General features: G+C 34.6%; 1 protein-coding gene across 17 annotated transcripts in view; it reads left to right on the top strand.

The window, feature by feature from the left end:
• NBEA (neurobeachin) overlaps positions 1-18774 on the top strand; it is a 702569-nt gene that overhangs the window by 609403 nt on the left and 74392 nt on the right. For all 17 annotated transcript variants that reach the window (XM_074387836.1, XM_074387843.1, XM_074387839.1 and 14 more), the window contains 2 exons: positions 5556-5696; positions 14905-15024. In XM_074387836.1, coding sequence (XP_074243937.1) covers positions 5556-5696; positions 14905-15024 — 261 coding nt within the window. The remainder of the gene's footprint in view (positions 1-5555; positions 5697-14904; positions 15025-18774) is intronic.

Below are 18774 nucleotides of genomic sequence, written 5' to 3'. Positions count from 1 at the left end.
CTTCTGGATTTGTCTTTTTGTTCCTCATGTTGTCATTTAACTCCTTGTAACTAGTAAGGTTTTGATGTATGCAGATTTAAATATCAGTGAAGATTGAAAATAAAAGGTTTTGGGTTTTTTTTTGTTTGTTTGTTTGTTTGTTTGTTTGTTTGTTTGAGACATTGTCTCACTCTGTCACACAGGCTGGAGTGCGTGGTACAATCTTGGCTCACAATCATCTCCACCTCCCGAATTCAGGCATTTCTCCTGCCTCAGCCTCCCAAGTCGCTATGATTACAAGTGCCCACCTCTACACCTGGCTAATTTTTTTATTTTTAGTAGAGATGGTGTTTCATCATGTTAGCCAGGCTGCTCTCTAACTTCTGACCTCAAAGGGGTCTGCCCACCTTGGCCTCCCAAAGTGCTGGGATTACAGGTGTGAACTACCGCCCCGGCCCATAATAGAAATTTATATTTGGAAATATTTGGTCAATAACACTTACTAGCCAAGATATAAAGTTAATATAGTCAATTTAAATTTATCAGAGTTCAAATGTTCCCATGTAAAAAATATTTCTGGGTCACATAATTGCAAAGCCATCTAAAATTCTCTTTATGAGATAAACCAAATTCATGATTAAACAGTAAAAAAGGGATATAAAGGGAAGACTAAAGTCTCCTCATTCTAACTGCTCAGAAACAACTCTTGATATACTTCATGTATATTCTTCAAAAAATAAATTACACAAAGTAGAATTATTTGATCAAAACTACATGAATTAAAAAAAAATACTACCAGTGTTCCCCACAAGAAATTTATACTGATTTATTTGCCAACAGCATTATGAGATACCATGTTTTCCTGTACCCTGGCCAATACTGTGTATTATGAAATTTAATAATTTTTTACAATCTAGTCAATAAAAATAGTTTTTGTTTAACATTTTAACAATTGCAAATATACTTAACGACTTTTGATTACGTGTAATAGAAAGTCAGCTTACACTGGCTTTAATTTAAAATGTACATTTTATTAGCCCACATAACTGAGAAATCCAGGGAAGGGTCAGTTGAGGAAGACTGGATCCAAGTGCTCACTGGAGTTATCAGGATCCACACCTCTATTACTTTTCTACATTGGCTTCATTCCCAAACAGGCTTCCCTGTGTTACAGCAATGATGCCTTTGTAACCCCACTAGTAAAAGAGAGCTTTTTACCAGACAGTTGCAGCAAAGTTTTATCTGATCAGGTTGAATCATGTGCCCATTTCTGCAGCAGTCATAGTACTATGAATAAAATATTATGACTGACAGGTCTAGATCCCATGCCCGCCCAGGGAGTCAGGTAAGGAGGTCAGCTCACCTGCACCAGGTAAACCCAAGAGTAGGAAAGGAATGGTTCACAAAGGAAGAAGGCATAATGAATGCTAACAGAAAAAAGAATAGATATCCATGACATTGTAGGAACTGGTACTATTTTTTCTTGTATCTGTAGGAAACTGGTATTCATTATTCTGTGAATTGCCTATTCAGCACATCATTTCCTCATTTATTTAATTAGATTGTTCATTAGCTTCTCATTGATTTGTAAGAGGACATTTTTAAGGAAACTAGCTCTTTATCTTACATGCTATGAATATTTTTCACCTTGTTATGTCTTGATTTTTGCATAAAATTTATTTCTAAAATGTCCACATAGAAATTTTATATAATATTGTATAATTGGGTTAATCAGTCTTCATTCATTTAGCATTTATTGCTCACTTTAACGGGTTCAGGTACTGTAGGTGTAAGAATAAAGAGATAAGCAAAAGACAGGGAGTTTCCTCGAAGGGCTACTACTGGGTTAAAAAGGTTATAAAGTTGCCTATTACCAGATGGTGTTATGTAAGGCTTTACAGATGCAATTTGAAAAACTTCCAGAAGAATGAGTTGAACTTTCTTAGTCAGATAAAAAGGGAGGCCAGGAATTTGCTTGAGCACAGAAGTGTCTGTGGATATGATTTCTATGTTTTCATAACAGAATTTTCCGAATGATGACAGATAGTTCATGACCCCCCCCCCAAAAAAAAAAGGTAAGAACTCTCAAAGCTCTTCTAAGGATTTTCAAGCCCTTGATTACAAAAGATAACAAGATAACTTAGACGTGTTAGAAGTTTGGATGGCTTAAAAATATTGACATAGCTAAAAACTATTGTTAGAAGCCAGACAAATCAGTCAAATGTACCCAGCTTCTAGCTGTATGTGTCTAGCACAGAGCTGCGGCTGGTTCTGTGGAACATCTAGCCACTGACCAGCCATGTGATCTTCATTTGACTTTTCTTCAGTGTCCTCATCTGTAAGAAGATTTGGTCAAGTAGACCTCAATGTATCCTTCCATTTCTTTGGATCTATAATGAATGTGGAATAAATAGGCAGTTATGAAAGAAAAATGTCACGTGAAAGGCCAGGTGTACTGGCTTATGCCTGTAATACCACCACTTTGGTAGGCCAAGGCAGAAGGATCACTTGAGGACAGGAGTTCGAGACCAGTCTGGGTAGCATAGTGAGATTTCATCTCTATTAAAAAATAAAGTCACATTAAGATCATAATTTCTTATTTAGCAATGAAAAAGCAGTGCAGTAGTGTGAAATGTGGAGACCCAAATATCTGTTTCCTTGTCATAAGATTAGGTTCATAATGAATGCCTTGCTGACCTCAGAGTCTTATGAAAATCAGTCTAGAAAATGGATGTGATGACAATATGTTATACAAATATATAATATCATTAGTTATAATAGCAGTAGTGAACTCTTGAACATATTATGTGTGCAAGTTTGAGTATGCCTTATCCATAATGCTTGGGGCCAGAAGTGTTTCAGACTTCAGATTGTTTCAGATTTTGGAATATTTGCATATACCCAGTGAGATAGCTTGGGAACAGACCCAAGTCCAAACAAAAATTACTTTATTTTATATACACTATATTCCATATAGCCTACAGGTCATCTGTAACATAAAAAATAAAAAAAGACAAAACAGCAATAAATCTAAAAGCAGGCTTTAAACTTTCAGTTAAACCTTTGTATATATGGTAACAACTAAAAAGCACAGAAGTCACTGTTTCCAAATGCCCACCGTTTGACAGAAAAGGAAACTATTTCTTGATATAGTAACTATGATGAAAATTGAAAAATATTGCAAGTAAATTTATAAATTTATTAAATGTAGCCTTACCTTTTGACCAGAATTCTTACCATATTCATCTGCCAAAATCAAATGATATTGACATTACACTATTTGCTAAAATTTTTAAAGAACAGCAAACTTACAACCTTGTCAGTATGTAGGTAAGTAGGTAATTGATTGATAGATGGATAAATGTGATAACATAGGATATCTTTTAGGATCTCTTAAGAAAATATGTCATCTATGACAAAATTCTCACTTCCCTAAACAAACATTTTGAAGCTTTTTGCTTTCAAATGATTTTTTGCTATTTAACTGTTAGAAGCAAAATGATAGAAAAATAGTAAGTACAAAGCAAATCACTTACATTGTGTTTCATAAACATCATATCTAACCATATTAGATAAAAATTCAAAATTATAAATATATTTTAAGAAGTTACTAATGGAGGCATATACAGACTTTAATACTGTGCAGCTGTTCACTGCAAAGTATTATTCTGTAAAACACCCCAATAAAATGGCTTTGATGTAACTTGAGTAAAATCAAAAAGTAAGTATTTACTTTTCCTTTTCCAGTAGTGTAAGACTGGAAAAGATTAGAGGATGAGGCATGCTCCTTTTTAAAGAATGTTTTGTGAGATTTTACAGGACAAACAGTGTCAGATAGGGTCAGTCCTTAGGGATTACATAGACATTTTATGCAGGTGAAAGATCTGTTAGCATCTTCACGACAGAGCAAAGTATTAAACATTTTCAATGCTTTGAAAAATATACTTTCTGAATTAGAAAAACCTATCTGGACATCTAATAAAGTATAAATATGTAGGTAATTTTAAATGAAAAACTCATTACTTCAATTCCCTAACAGACCTTACATTTGTTTCACTTTATAACTACTCTTTTACCAAAAATGTAATTATGTACTTGTTTTAAATATTATTAAGATTTTATGCAATGTTTAACAAAATTACATTGCCTTTTTTATATCTATCTAAAGGGATTTGAGAGATAATGAAATTTAACACGATAAAGTTTAAACCTTAGAACTTTTTTTAATCTAAATTTTTATACTATCATACTTTGTTTTACAAAATGAAGACAAAGAAGTTTAGGAACTTTAAAATATTAACATTCCTGTGCATGAAAAATACAGCTTTTAGATAAACAAATTGTTGAGTCTTTGTTAAGCCATAATTAAAGTTAACAAAAAATGAACATAATTTACAAATAATTTAAATAGTCAGGATAAGCACCATTGCAAATAAGAGTATTATGGAAATTCTAACAGACTTTTTACTGCTGACCTCCTTGTGTTATTTGAATTAGTCTCCTGAGGCCAGAAGAAAAGGCTCATAACAATTTATAAATGAATCTTTCTCTCTTGTTTAACATTATGTGCCCCATTGAAACACTAATTTTCTACTACTTCTCGTTGAAATTAAGCCTTTGAGGGAGCTTCATAGTTAATTATAAATATTAAATTTTGAAATAAAGTAGTTAGATATTGTACTTAGTACTCTTCTTTTGTTTTCTCTGTAAACATACTTATTTTTATAGTATGCAACCTAAGTCAAAATAATGTGCTTATTTGATACCATAAGCACAGACTTCTGTATACCATTAATCCAAAATCAGACAAAAACTTAAGCTAAGTTAGTTTGCTATTTGAAATCATGAAGATGGTATGCTGGAAATTCCTAATGATTAGATGTGCTAAAATTTTGAGACTGTGATGCAGTTAGCATATGCTTTATTAAAGAAATCCATATACTCCTCTATAGAGATTCGCATCATTATCAGTAAATAGGGTGGTGGTACTGATAGGAGAGGTATTAGGGGCCTCAGCAAAATGCTTTCCAGGGAATAGAATTTCCTGGATTATTCCATCACCCTTACATGTGTAGTTTAACAATAAAAATAATGGTTGTTCCGTCTGTGTACTCACAAAATGAGACTAACATCACAGCAGGGTTCCATATGGAGGGTTGTCTTTCACAGTGTGGGTAACTGGCTGTTAAGACAAGGTTTTCACTAATGTGGTTGTCAAATGCTCAATCCCTTCACCTTCTCCCCATTGGATTTCTTGTATTCTAAGCTAAATTTAACAAAACTGTTGGTGTGGCCTTAACAGTTTAAACTAGATCACCTCTGATTATCTAGTTTACAAAAGCTGTTAGTAAAGTCTGGAAACTTTGTACTATGAATCATCCTCTTGGGCAGTTTTTAACCAGTGTAACAATTTGTAATTAATATCAACATCCAGTATGATTACAAATATAATACAAAATAATGTATTTATGCTGTGTGGCTAAATTGAATTAGTGAAATATTGAAAGTATAAAGATTTATTATCTCAGATGTCTAATATGACTGTATTAAACACAATATTTTTTTTCTTTTAATAGCCAATTGGTGCGTTGAACCCAAAGAGAGCTGTGTTTTATGCAGAGCGTTATGAGACATGGGAAGATGACCAAAGCCCACCCTACCATTATAATACCCATTATTCAACAGCAACGTCTACTTTATCCTGGCTTGTTCGAATTGTGAGTATCTTCATTGAGTTAGTTTGCCTTTAATACCTTAAAATTTTTAACGTAAGTAAATTAAACAAAAATCAAATACACTTGTAATTTGTCCTAAACAAAGATTTGAGACCAGTGAAGTAGAAATTAAAAATTCCAAACTAGCAAGAAATGAATTTTTTTAATGAGTTGTCTCATTTGCAAAATTGGATTAGGAAGATACTTATCTAATGCTAGGTATTATGAGCTTAAACCAGACCGGTAAATTGAGTGCATACCTTTTTGTTGTTGTTGTTTTTGTTTTTTTGTTTGTTGGTTTTTTTAGTGACAGGATTTCTCACTCTGCTACTGAGGCTAGAGTGCAGTAACACTATTATAGCTCACTGCAGCCTTGAACTCCTGGGTTCAAAGGATCCTCCTACCTCAGCCTCCTGAGTAACTAGGACTACAGGCATGCAACACTTTGCCTGGCCATGTTGTTGTTGTTGTTGTTGTTGTTGTTGTTGTTGTTATTATTATTATTATTATTTTGAGATGGAGTCTCACTCTGTCATCCAGGCTGGAGGGCAGTGGCACAATCTCGGCTCATTGCACCCTCCACCTCCAGGGTTCAAGCAGTTCTCCTGCCTCCGCCTCCCAAGTAGTTGGGATTACAGGCACCCACCACCACACCCAGATAATTTTTGTATTTTTAGTAGAGACGGGGTTTCATCATGTTGGCCAGGCTGCTCTCAAGAACTCCAGACTAAAGGTAATCCACCCACTTTAACCTCCTAAAGTGCTGAGATTACAAGTGTGAGCCACCTCGCCCAGCATGACTATCATTTTTAAACATGGGATCTTACTTTGTTGCCCACGCTGGTCTGAAGCTCCTGGGCTCAACTGATCCTGCCACCTCACCTCCCAAAGCACTGGGATTACAGGTGTGAGCCACCACGCCTAGCCCTGGAGTGCATCCTTAATACCCACTGCCGCCTTTCTCACAAGTGACGCACACTGCCACTTACTCTCCCCCAGCCCTCTCATTCTTGCTTCTTGGGCAGCATGTTTTAAAACCAGCTTACAAATGTTTTGAAAACTTCTTTCTGTTACTTTTCCCCTTTTCCTAAGGCATAAAAAAAAAAAAAAAAACCTCCTGCCGGCCCCTGCCCACTCTGCAGTTCTGTCCTATCTCTCTCCCCACCTAGTCAGATTCCTGAAAGCACAACCTCTGCTGTCCTGCAGCTCACTATATGTGTTCCCTCTACTTTATCACCTCCCCATTCGGTCTTTAGCCTAGTTGATTCCAGTTCCACACCCACCACTTTGCTGAATTGTTTTGGAGGAGGTCACATATTACGCAGATAGAGCTTCCCATTTCTTACCTGTCATGTCTCTTGCATTTCACACCATTGCTCATCTTCTCTCCTTGAAATTTTCTTTTAAGGTTCCTCTTACAATATCCTCTCCTGGTTTTCCTCCTGTCATCCTAACTGTTCTGGTCAGTCTCCCACTCAGATTCTTTTTCCTTGATGTTCCTATTCCCCAGGATTTTTTTTTTTTTTTTTATACTTCAGCTGGGCTGTGTCATTCAGTTATAGGCTAGTGATTTCCAGCTTCTGTCGTCTTTGCAAACATTTCTCATGGGTTCCTGACCTGTATTTCCAAATGCTGCTAGATATTTCTACCTGAATGTCTCACAGTCCCATAAGCAGCATTTCAAAAAATTAACTCCTCATTTTCCTCATGAACCTGCTGTGGTTAAATGCCATGATTATTCACTCAGCTGCCCAATCTAGAAATAGGGAAGCTTTCCTAGATATTGTCTCTATTTTTCCAACCTCTTACATCCAGCCAGACATCCACAGATTCTACCAACTAAGTATCTCTGTCTCCTTTTCTCTGTTAACTCTGGCACTTTCCTTAATTTTGGTTCCCATTGTCTCTCACCTAGATTATTGCAAAGGCTCTTAACAAACCTTTTTCCTTTATTCTTGCCTTCTCCATTCTGGTCTAGATAGGAGCACTAAAAGTGACTGAGGAGTACTTAGAAGGCTAAATTAAATCTCTTAATCATTTTTTCTCCCCTTGCTAAGATACACCTCAGACCAGTCTATTGTATGAGGCTGATGTGCCCTAGAAACTCATTGGGAAAGCAGAGTGTATGAAACTGCATCTCCTGTCTTTGAAGATATTTTTTCCCTAAACCTAAATGACAGCTCTAGTTTGTAGGTCTTCCTTAAACATTCTCTCCGTTATGGGCAAAAGATAAACATTCTACAGAAATTCAGTATGAGTATATTTTAAGTAACTTGTAAACCACTGATAGGTGACAAACTACAAACAGTTATTTTTGTTAAGAAAAATTTGGTCAGAATTATGATTGTTTAATTGGGTACAAATTTTATATCTTTCATAATTTTACACCAGCATAAGATGTTAAAAAAGTCTGGGCTAACTAGTTTTTTGAGAAAACAAACCCAAGTCCTCTTTTTAAAAATAAACTCTGTAATGATAAACTAAAGGAAAAGACATAAAACTATTTTTAGACCAAAGTTATTAAATCTGTCTAATGTATCCAAGCATTCACCTTAATTATGTGAACTTGGATTCTTTCATTAAAATGTTTCTAAGAAACTTATAAGTTTCTTAAGAAATACTTTTTATATCCAGAACTTTTAAAGTTTAGAAGTTCTATTTTTAAAGTTTCTGTTAATTTTGAGAATATTAGATTTATATAATTGCTTATTTATCTCTATAAAGCCATCAGAACAGAGCATCTTTAGTTTCTCGGTGATAATAATTCCAGAGGTAGGAAAACACTTCACACTCACAAGAGGCAAATGCTTTTCAAATTCCAGAAACACGGACACCTGAAGAGCTTATAACTTCCATCCTGCATTTTCAGCCATAGATCAAAACTAAACAAAGACACAAAAATTTACATGTCAAAATCTCAGAAGAGCTGGCTTTCTTTATAATGGACATAAAATATGCTCTTAATTGATTTGAACTCACAGGCAAACAGACAAGAATACAAAAAAAAACTAATAGATTAGATTATCTGATCACCAAATGATCAGATCATAAAACCAAAACCAAATTCTCAATCATTACTGCTGACAGTGGAAATTACTTTTTAGCTGTGCAGAAACCAGAAACAAACACAAAAGTTAGCAGAAGGAGTAAATTTTAAAACCAGGGAAAAAAAGGCACTAAAATTCAAGTTCTATTTTCTGCCCAGGATCCTCCCTGGAAGCCAAGAAAAGGTGTACCTGGGCTTAAGTAGCCCGTGAGACATACTTCCTAAGCTACACAGTTAATTTGAGTTCATCAGGTTAGTTCACATGGAACTCTCAAGGGGACCTCCAAAACTGTTAACAAAGGAGGTTTTTAGGAAACATTGAAACCAGAGATTTTCACTCTGAGAGGCCTTTTCACACCACCTCAGGTCCCGTCAATGACAGTCATTGCCTTAGTGAGCCACCGTCATGGAGAGAGCAGGACACCTCTTGTAGGTACTTTGGGGATGAGAAAAAAAAAGCAGGAGTCCTTTCTGAGAAAATGTTATCAATGGGTTGTTGGGAGAATTAAATGAGAATATATAGGTGATAGTATTTTGAAATACATAAAGTGGTATTCACTGTTTTTTTTTTCCTAATCAAGTTAGTCTGAAGCCAGATTTATAAGGCTTCTTCAAGTGTGACTCCATAAAAATGCTTGTTATCAACAGCCTGATTTAAGTTAACCTCATCTATCCCTAATCAACTAAGCATTTTCTCAAATCATAACTCAGAATGTATCCTTAAGTTGATTTATTATTCCAGCTAAATGGAATTCAAACTTGAATCTCTGCAAGGGTATGCCAGAATATTCTACACATATTTATCTTACACATGCCCTTGTCTATAGCAGTGCTGCACAATGGAAATATAATGTAAACTACCATGTGACTTAAAGTTTCTAGTAGCCATATTTAAAGTAAAAAAGAAACAGGTGAAATTAATTTTAATAAATATATTTGTTAATCTACTATATCCAAAATGTTATCATTTAAACATGTAACCAGTATAAATATGTAAAGTGAGGCATTTTACATTTTACATTTTTGGAGGGAGGGTACTGAGTCTTTGAAATTCAGAGTGTATTTTATATTTATATAGCACACCTCAATTTGAAATAGCCACATTTGAGGTGCTCAATAGTGACATGTGACTAGTGGCTACTGTCTTGGACAGATCACTAAGACTGCTTCCATGGGGACTCAGCCCAAATATCTTACGTCATATGGTTATAAATAAAAGTATCAGTCCAATGGTTTACTAAGTGTTTAACCTAATGGTCCAGGGAATTGTGATTTCCTCACTCCCATTCCAAGGAGTTTATGAAATAGAAAATGCATTTAAATTTGTATCACTAAGAATTTGTTCACAAAAATAAAATACAGATTAAAATAAGTGTTAAGGCCTTTTAGACCTAAAGTCATGAAACTTGTTATTTTTTTTTCAATGTACCTAGTATGACAACAATAATAATTACTTTAAAATAATAATTAACTACATACTTCATTACTTTAAATTAAAAATATTATTTTAAACAAACTACTAGTGAAATCACTTGTCTACAATATGAGACTCTGAAAAGACTTTTTTCCTGATAGCTGCCATTGGGCAAATCATGAATAAACTTATAGCAGAGTTTGGAGTTTCTTCAGATATTAATATTGAAAGACACATTTTACTTGGAATGTTTTTACTTCACATCTTACGCTAGACATAATTAAATATTTTTCCCTAATTTGCTGATCACTCAGTAACTTGTTAAGCTTCCAAATTCAGTATATTCAGTCCTCTTGTTCAAAACTCATTTGTCAAACATTTCATCTTAATTCCAAGGAAGTGATGTCTAGAATTTGAAACTTTCTGTGTAAATTATGGCTTGTTTTGAAAGCTTACTCTAAAGCCTCTTTAAACCACAATGTATCCTTAAAAGTACATATGTATAGTAGAAGCATTTTTGCAAGTATTGTAACCAAAATGGAAAGACAGTGCTACTTAATAAAATATCGCTGTGTTTGTCTTGAATACTGATGCATTAAGGACAATGCACATTTACTCAGAGGAAGATGAGGAATACTTAACCAAGAGCCTAGTGTGTTGTAGGTGCATAGGTTAATTAGTAGAAACCTTTGGAAGATTCTAAAAGATACCTTTTGGTTCTTGGAAAAGAAATAGGAGAAAATAAACTTCTGGAATTAGACAAAGGCGAGTAGAAATAATGTTTCCTTCATTTGTGAGAATGTGACCCTGAATCTTCTCAGATGTAAAAGGAGAATAATTAGACCTACTCTGAAGGGCGATAGAGGGGATTCAGTTAACTTAGATAATGCAGAGTCTGGCATAGAAAAGTGCTTAGTAGCTGTTATTTCCCTTCCCTTTGATTTTTATTATGCTTCCTGTCACTTCAAATATACATCTTTTCTTTGCTATAGTTATGTCCCAGGCACTACCTATTTCCCATGAATGAGGTTTGTTTTGGCTTCTAATGGAATGAAGAGAAGGAAAAGAAGAAAAGAGCAGAACTACAGAAAGCAAAGGACTTAAAAGATTATTATGAGATGACTAAGCAAAAATCACGTAAGCTAGAAGAATTAAGAAGTTGAGTAAAGAGAAGAGGTAGCAGGGAAACAGCATTAGATGTCCACGATGGAATTTGTTGATCTGTAATCATCCAAAAGCAAAAAAAGGCTGTTAGTGTTTTCAGAGGGGACGAAATGGTATGATAGAATACAGAAAAACAGCTACTGTTCAGTGCAGGCCTAGTGAGTTAGTTTTTCATCACTGAGAAAGGGTTGGAAGATAAGAAATGTTGTTGGAGTAGATGTAATTAGAAGAAAGTCTGCCATTGGCCATTTATATTGCGGGACCTAACCTGAACTTTTTAAAGCCTAATGAGTTCCAGAATTGCAATTTCTGAAATTACTATTTTTTTCATTTATTCATCTTGTCTCCCATGCCTAAAGCTTCTCTAATGTAATGGTAAAATGTCCAATCTGTTGAGGTACACGTGGAAAATGGCTCAATCGACAGGTGATAGGCAAATAAATATAAAAGTTATTTAAGCTTAATATGGCACCTGATCCTCTATGTTAGTCAGACTTGAGTCCAATGAAAAAGAAAGGCTTTGCATTGTGCCTTGAAGGTAAAAGGGAAACACATGGAAAGAAAGCAATCTCCACGGTGATCAGAGCTTGAAAGATCAATACTTACTTATAAACAAATAGGTTATCAATTTCTATTAGTACTTTACCACTGTAGCAGCTGGAGGCCTTCAGGAATAATGGGAATATATGTCAGTAATGTACTATGTGACCCTAAAACAGTTGTTAATCAGATCTTTTTAAAAGCTACTTAAAACACTGAAATGTGGAATTCAATATTCTCTGCTTTTGGGTGCCACTAGACTCATTCATAACTTTGTTACTGAAAATAAATGTCATTCTTTAGGATTTCTTTTCACTGAGCTCATCTGTGCTATTCTTGGCATGTCTTTGTTAAGAGTTGAAAACTAGACAGGATTTTATAATTTAGGTTGAAGTAGAGATCAGCTTTTAGTGGCTGATGATAAGAAGTACGGCTTTGCATGTGTAAATGGGTTTTCACTCACATCTGTTTAATAGGTTAAAAAACCTGGAGACAAGCCTGATCCCTCTAAATTAATCTCTGCCCAGTACCTACAGTGAAAATTAAATGCCTTACATCAGCATCCTGCAATAATAAAGTGGGTTCTGAAGTACAACTTTTTGATCAAACCTACTGGTAATTAAGAATTGAAAAGAAAACCTACAACTTACTCTCACCCACCATAGCCCCATCTCCCAACAATACCTTGTATGTTTAGGCATATTAAACAAACATTTAGTAAACATTACTAGCCATGTGCTGTGCTTGGGGCTAGAGATAGAGAGATTAATAAGGCCTAAGGAACTGGCAGTCTGGTGGAAAGTCCAACAGTGAATACTTTTGGTAAAGTGTGTAAAGCTGGTAGTCATTTTTATAACTCTTTGTCAGGTAAGATACATCAAGCTTTCTCTATGCTATTTCGTTTAATCCTATTTAATCCCATAATTCCCCTGAGGTATTGTCCTTCCCAGTTTACATAGATGAAAGAATGGAGACAGTTACTTGACATAGTTACTTAAGGTTAAGTAACTCGCCCAACATAAGTAAATAGTTCCACCAAGATTCAAACTTAAAATCTGTCATATTTTATTCAGTTTACCATTGCTACATCTAGAATTGTATACCCCCATTTTAAATAATATGATTTAGTGATCAGCTATATTGTTTTCACAACCTTATTTTTAATAGTGAATTAAACATCTAAAAAGCAAGTAAATTAGTGAAAGACATGTCATACAACTTTTTCTAACTTAATTTCAGTAACATTTATTTGTTTCTCATATCACTTAAAATCTTAAACAGTAATATGGACTTCTTGGATGTGTATCTGATTTTCAGGTGAATCGATAATGTCTTCCTTACTTGTATATTGTTATATCATTCTTGATCTTATCTCTTTCATCACCTTTTTCTCTCATCCAACACTGAACATGAAATATTGGCAACATATTACAAGTTTACAGAATTAATAGCATCTGGCCATACTAAATTTCAGGGAGATATTGAGGAAGATCAGTATTTATTGCCCTTACCCCAATGGCCAGCTCTTAAGGTTAGTAGCAAGAAGGGGAGTTTAAGGGGACAAATTAATGTTTAAAGCATACAAAAGAATGAACAAAGATTACATATTAAAGAAAAAGGACTAAAATATTTTAGAAAACGTCATATAGGTTTCTTAGCATTATTGAACCTGAGAATGACATGTCATTTGTCCTAGACTTGAGAGAGAAGAATTAAAGCAGGGAAAAGGAAATATAAATGTATCTTTGCTTATAATTACAGTTAAGAAATCCTTAGCAGGAATGAATGTTACTTAATCCTTTTCAACTTGGAAGCAAATTTAATGACCTTAAAAACATAAGAACAACCTAAGAACTCCCAGCATGAGAACTCTCAACTTAAGAATTGCAAAAAAAAAAAAAAAGCATTAAAATTAAATGTATTAGGATTGCAATAAACTTATTCCTAGTTTTCTGCTATACGAACATGTACTGGATGGCAGACACCATGTTACCCAAAGATAATAGTCACAGCATACAAAAAGGACTAGTTTATCTTCTCTCTTTTATACTTACTTTATTCTTCATTCAACAGATTGTATATTGAGCAACTTCTGTGTACCAGGAGTTGTTCTAAGTGTTGGAGATAAACAGTAAGATAGATAGGGAACCTACTCATAGTGGGGAATGTAAACAGTGACAATCAATTAAAAGCAGTGTGACAAATGTTGTAGTTATGTTTGAAGAAATACAGATTGCGATTTGAGCACATGGAGAGCCATGATAGAGCAAGGAAAGTTTTTCAGGAGAAACATGACATCATGGCTGAATCTTAAAGGATAAAAAGAATTTAGCCAGGTCAGAATAGTGAAATAAATGAGTAAGTTTGTACCTGGCCTAGGAAACATCACATACAAAGGACAAGAGCTGAGAGTAGTGTGGCAAGATTTTAGAATGTGAAGAAGGGAATGGTGAGAGGTACGAGGTAAGCAGGTTCCAGATCATACAGGCTCTTGTAGAACAAATTAAGTAGTTTAGACTTTCTCCTAATCACTCCCAGGAGCTGTTGAAGGATTTTAACTAGGGATTTGCATTTTAAAAACGTCATCAGACTATAAGGTGGTACTAACACTTTTGTAGTCTTTCACAGGTAATCTAAAATGGACATTGTCTACCTAATTCCACACTGCAGTGATCAGTATCAGAGTGATTTTTCTTACTGCAGTGTTAGTATGTATAGCCTTAATTATTAGAAAGAAAAATCCAACTTACGAATTGTCATTGATGCAAAATCACTTATCAGAAAATCATAGAGCACTGGAACCCCTTCATTTCGCGGATCAGAAGGCCAGAAGCAAAATGACCTGCCAAGGTTGCAGCCCGGCAACTGCTGCCTCGACCCAGTCAAGCCCGGGCAGGCATCTCCTCCTGCCTTCATCTGGGGGCCTCTTTTTAGTACCCTGCTTTGCTTCCACGTCTTCGAGAGTTTTAAAAGTAGTCATGTTTCACAAAGGAACAAGGGCAGCTGTGTTTAGAGTGGTCAAACTTCTGATTCTGTTTTTTGCTTAGGAACCTTTCACAACCTTCTTCCTCAATGCAAACGACGGAAAATTTGATCATCCGGATCGAACCTTCTCATCAGTTGCAAGGTCTTGGAGAACTAGTCAGAGAGATACTTCTGATGTAAAGGTAGGTTTTTTTATTTGTTGATATACATTAAATTTCAATATACGTGGAAATTTTGATTTTTTAAGTGAGTATGTATAAGACGTTTTATGTTTCAGCTTTGTTCCATCATATTAAAATTATATGGTACTTCTAACCTTAAAGGAAGTAATTTTGAACATTATAGAAAATAATTGAAAATTCTTTTGTATTACTCAGTGAAGGTGTTTTTGTTATTTCAAAACATTCCTATCTAATTTAGATGAAATAATCAGAAGATGGAAAGAAAAGCCTATAAATTGCCTTTCCTGCTGTTAACTCAATATTTGGTCCATTCCATAAAACACAGCAGGAATTGGATTTGACCTTAATGTGTCATATTGTTATAGCTTGCCTGGCTTGGGGTTTGCGTAGCCTGGGGCAATTAATAAAGCATTAATGACAAGACCCATTTAAAATGTAGGCTTTTCTGTATAGCCTTAGCTTTTACTTGACTGTGCCTGGGGATACTATGCAACAATACACGTTAGATTAAACCAGCATGCACACAATATCCAGGAACAGCCAGACAGCAGAGTAATTTTACAGTTGGTACTGCTTAACTATTGTTAAATACAGAGATTTGTTATTCATTTATATGGGCTCTTGTTTTAAGAAAGAAAAACATTGTATTCAAAGCAGTAATGTTTATTTGTTCTCTCATTTGTCTCATATTTTTCCCAATAATAAGGTTACATGGCCAGATTATTACATAGGTAAATGTGTTTCTTATTTTAATCTCATTTTGTTCAGGCACATTTTTTTGCCATTACTGTCACTCAGTATAAAAATGTTATGGTATCATTCCATTTAGAATCTTAAACTAACAAAAGCTAGCGAGTTAAAATCAAAATTGTCATTTACATATTTATGTTTCTCTATTGCAAAAAATTTATAAAAGGCAGTTTCAGTGTTACTGAACTATAACTGGATGAATACAAGTTTTGTTCAGTATTTCTCCAAAGCAGAAAATAATGGAATTGGAGCCAAATAGAGTGTAGCATATTTGTGTGTTTTATTTGTTGCTGTCAAACTTTACATAAATGAATATACATACAACATACTCACATTTGTAAAAAAGTAAGAGAATTTAATATGCATCCTGATTATATTAAGCTTTGAAGTACTAGCAGTCTTAAAACTTTGCTGAGAATTAAACTCTAAAATATCCATAAGCCATCATTTAAACTGATTTGTTACCAGTGAAGTCAGGGAGGGAGTCTGTTTCTTATATAATAACACTTTGAGAATTAATACAGAAAATGGGAGTCCACAGGCTCCCATTGAACAGTAGTATGCAGAATTCGCACAATGTTCATAAAAAGCACTCAGATATTTTGTATGTGAATTAAATGTTCTTACCTATAATTGAAGGCTTCTTATTGCAGTTAAGATTATTTATGTTTTAACTCAGAGCTCTATCTGTATTATATCAGCCAATTTCAAATGAATATGCCTGCCAACTCTGATTTGATATTATCACAGACACACACACACACACAAAACTGGCTTTTCAACTTACTTCAGAGATCCAGCCTCACATACCCACACACATGCTGGGGTCAGTCATTCTAATTTTTATATACAGTTTTAGATTTCACTTCCTATCCTAAGAATTTCATTGATGCTTTATAGCATCAGTCTCTGATAACCAATGCCCTGTACCAGGCTTTTTCCTCTTCAAAACCCTTTCAGAAACATTTACATTTTATTACTAATTGCTTGGGGGCTCCTGGGGTCACATCGTCAAGGACAAAGACCAAGGTGGCTATCACTAACTTGGGAGGGTTTTTTTGTTTTTTATCCTCAGGCAGCCGTACTGAACACAAACATGAAGCCTTTTTTTCCCCGAAGACTTAATTAGTTCATAAGAAGCTCATTTCCCCAGCTTGACATTACACAGACTGCTCTCATTTTCAGCTCTCTTACCACCACTCATGAACCTTTCATATTATATGATAATACATCTTAGATATCTTGACTTTCTTTTTAAAGGCTGCATGCTACATGTATACAATAATTTATGGATGCGATCTCCTATTGATGGAGAGTCTATCTTTCTCCCTGGTTGTTACTATGAAACACAAGGCTGTAGTGAACACCCTTACACAGACATCCTGATGGACTCATATATACATGCAGGCAGATTCCTGTTTATGGGACTGATGGTTCAAAGAATATATACATTTTTTTATTTTTTAAGATATTGCCAAACTATCATCCACATACTGCCCACACCCATCATCACTACTGTATTAAACAGTAGAACTTCTGCTAGTGTGGCAAGTGAAAAATGAAGTTATCTTTGTTTTAGTTTGCTTTTTTTTTTTTAGTAAAGTTGAGCTTTTTTGTGTGCTTATTGACATGTAAACTGACTCATGTATTTGGCCCATTTTTCATTTGGGTCATATGACTTTTTCTTATTGATTTGAAAAAGATCTTTGAAACTGCAGAAGGTTGCACTGCAAGTATGGTTTCTTGGTCTTAGCTTTGTTATGGTTCAGAGTGTGTGTGTGTGTGTGTGTGTGTGTGTGTGTGTGTGGTCTCCAGTCAAATATATTTATATTTCCTTTTGTAGCATCAGAATTTGAGGCTTTCAGGACCAGGGTGTTAAAGAGAAGATAAGACTTTTGGGTAATAACTAGTGCTAACTTGAGAATCTTCTAAATTAATGATTAAACCTGATTTATCAGATAAAAAATATGTTACTAAGGATAGTAATTGTTTTGCTACCTGTGTGTTAAAACCTAATGTTTGTATTTGTTATTTCTAAGCTGTTAAAACACAGCATTTGATATTTTGTTAAGGTAGTGTGTTTCCATTTCCAGAGAAGGAAAGTATCTCTGCAGTGTCTGCTAACTTAGATAATCATATAAGAGAACTAGGATGCAGTAGATGGTTTTATTCTGTCTGTCTCTATTAATGTCAGTCTCTTCCTGTGCTAATGAACGCAAGCTGGGAAGGAGGAGTGCTGCTGAAGTGACCTTTCAGGAGAGAGGTCTCTGGAGTTGAGTCAGACCAGTTACTTTTTACTTTATTATTATTTTAAAAATTTCTTTCCTCTAGCATAGTCTTGGTAACAGTGACATTCAACTACTGAAGTTCTTACACTAATTTTCCTTAATGCCTTCAAAAGTTGTTATATTACTTTTTGAATAGCTATGTAGATGTCAGAAAAGGTAGCTGTGACAAAATGTCATTAAGGTGACACGGTGTAAATTAATACAGTTAATGGAGGTGCTCGCCACTGACTCATTGACCCATTATGAGCTCTTGTGGAATTAATGAATGCCAGGGCATCAGTCTTTTGAAAAAAACGGAAGAAAAGAGATGGCAGCTTTAAAACCTTGCAATAAATTATATTAGAAAAGTGAAAACGTCTGGATTGGATTTGATTTCACTAGGAAGCCATAAAATGGTATGCTCTCTCAGCAAAATATATTAAACTGAAATGTCAGATTTGATGCAATAGGTATACAATTATGATAGCGTTAATAGTGGTCTTCTATCATTCTAAGACATACTTTCAGGTCCAATTTCTCAGCAGCTTGAACTTGTCATAAGCTTATAAATTAGAAATTGCATTTGAGGATATTTTCTTGTTTTTTGACAGAATGTATATAATACTATTAAGTATACCATTGGATTTTAGTATAGCTGCTAAAATAAACTAGAAATCACATTTATAGACACAAAATGCCTGCTATAATGTTCATTTTGCCATTTCTTTAATAA

This window comes from Saimiri boliviensis, chromosome 16 (genome assembly GCF_048565385.1).
Source record: "Saimiri boliviensis isolate mSaiBol1 chromosome 16, mSaiBol1.pri, whole genome shotgun sequence".
Lineage (NCBI taxonomy): Eukaryota > Metazoa > Chordata > Mammalia > Primates > Cebidae > Saimiri > Saimiri boliviensis.
This window is presented reverse-complemented; position numbering and strand designations above follow the sequence as displayed.